Source organism: Anoplophora glabripennis, unplaced genomic scaffold (assembly GCF_000390285.2).
Source record: "Anoplophora glabripennis isolate ALB-LARVAE unplaced genomic scaffold, Agla_2.0 scaffold4227, whole genome shotgun sequence".
Classification (NCBI taxonomy): Eukaryota; Metazoa; Arthropoda; class Insecta; order Coleoptera; family Cerambycidae; genus Anoplophora; species Anoplophora glabripennis.
This window is the reverse complement of record NW_019420313.1, coordinates 906-2,278: the sequence shown is the minus strand read 5'-3', so window position 1 is coordinate 2,278 and position 1,373 is coordinate 906. Positions and strand designations below refer to the sequence as shown.

The window sequence follows — 1,373 nt, the reverse complement described above, 5'->3', positions numbered from 1 at the left end:
TGAGAAGTTCTCTAACTAACTAGAGATTTCCTTTTTCTTTCTATGAATGAGGGTACAAATTGTGTTCATCCTAATATCAGTTCAGAGTAACTCTAAGTTGTTATTGCTGATAGTTACTCTTTTTGCCAAATCGAAAGGCCCTCATAAGAAATAACATGCCACGATGATGTCATTGCTGATTTGCTGCCGTAGTAAAAATCCAAGAAGGTTAGAATGCATAGGTTAAAAGTAAAGGCTATATATTTTTGTTTTTTGTATCTGTGTTCTATTTATACGTAATAAAAGATTGTTGCAGAGCAATGGATGTTAAGGAAACTTCGTGTAGGCTTTGCTTTAAAAATATAACCGATGAAAGTTTTGAAGTGGTAAACAATATTGTCAGAAACATTCTAAATGTTATTTTAAAATTGGTAAGTCGGTGAAATATAATTAGATTAGATCTTAATAGTCTCAAGTGTAAAGCAACTTTTAGTATTTAATTGTTATTTTTCGCTACACTTATTTTCCTCCTGTTTAAAGTTGCATATTTTTCAGAAATTTGATAACGAGAGCAAAGAGGTTATATGTAACGTTTGCAGAAGAAAGTTAAATGCGGCGTTAGAGTTTAAGTCAACCTGTCTGAATACCGATAACAAAATTATTCCTTATTTGGATAGAGAAAAAATGTTACAGCTTGACTTAAGAGAAGTGTACATGCAGGAAAAGAAAAGTGATTTAGTTTGCAGTCAGAAAATATGTCGATTGTGTATGCATCCAGTAGAAAGTGAGTTTAGATGCATACGTGAAGTTGAACTTGAAGCCATTGAGAAATTGGCTCCTGAAATGGTATGAACAATATTAAATACTTACATATTTTGTAATTTAACGAAACTGCTTTGTAGAATATAAATATCATCAAAGATCCCGTTGTTTGTAATCCCTGCTTCGATTCTCTGTGTACTCACAACAGTTTCCTTAAAGATTGTTCAGAGGTAGAAGAAAAAATTACAAGTACAGATAGTTCAGCCATAGAAAGTCGAATAGATATGTGTCCGCTTGATGTACTCGTTAAGACTGAAAATCTGGACAAGGAATTCGATATTAACGAGACGGAAATGTCGATCAAATCTGAAAGTATCGACATAAAATCGGAAGATGAGGAAAGGAGGTAATAGAAGACTATTTTAATATAAATTTAAAAAATGAGAGCCAGTAGTTCTGATACTTCATGACCTATATGATTAAATATGTACCATCTGATGATAAACTAACAAATTATCAGTTTATGTCAATTATAAATTGTATCGTACAAATTTTTAAACAATCAAGAGTTAGGTTAACAAATTATTGGAAAATCAGTATGGCTTTAAGGAGGTTCGATACTGAAAAAAAAA

General features: G+C 31.5%; 1 protein-coding gene across 1 annotated transcript; it reads left to right on the top strand.

The window, feature by feature from the left end:
- Positions 1-201: 201 nt before the first annotated feature.
- Positions 202-1,147, top strand: LOC108911972 (the record flags this gene model as incomplete). Its single annotated transcript, XM_023456987.1, has 3 exons — positions 202-410; positions 535-825; positions 882-1,147. Coding segments are annotated over exons 1-3 (668 nt in total), but the record flags the coding sequence as incomplete, so codon positions are not given.
- Between the last annotated feature and the right edge of the window lie 226 nt (positions 1,148-1,373).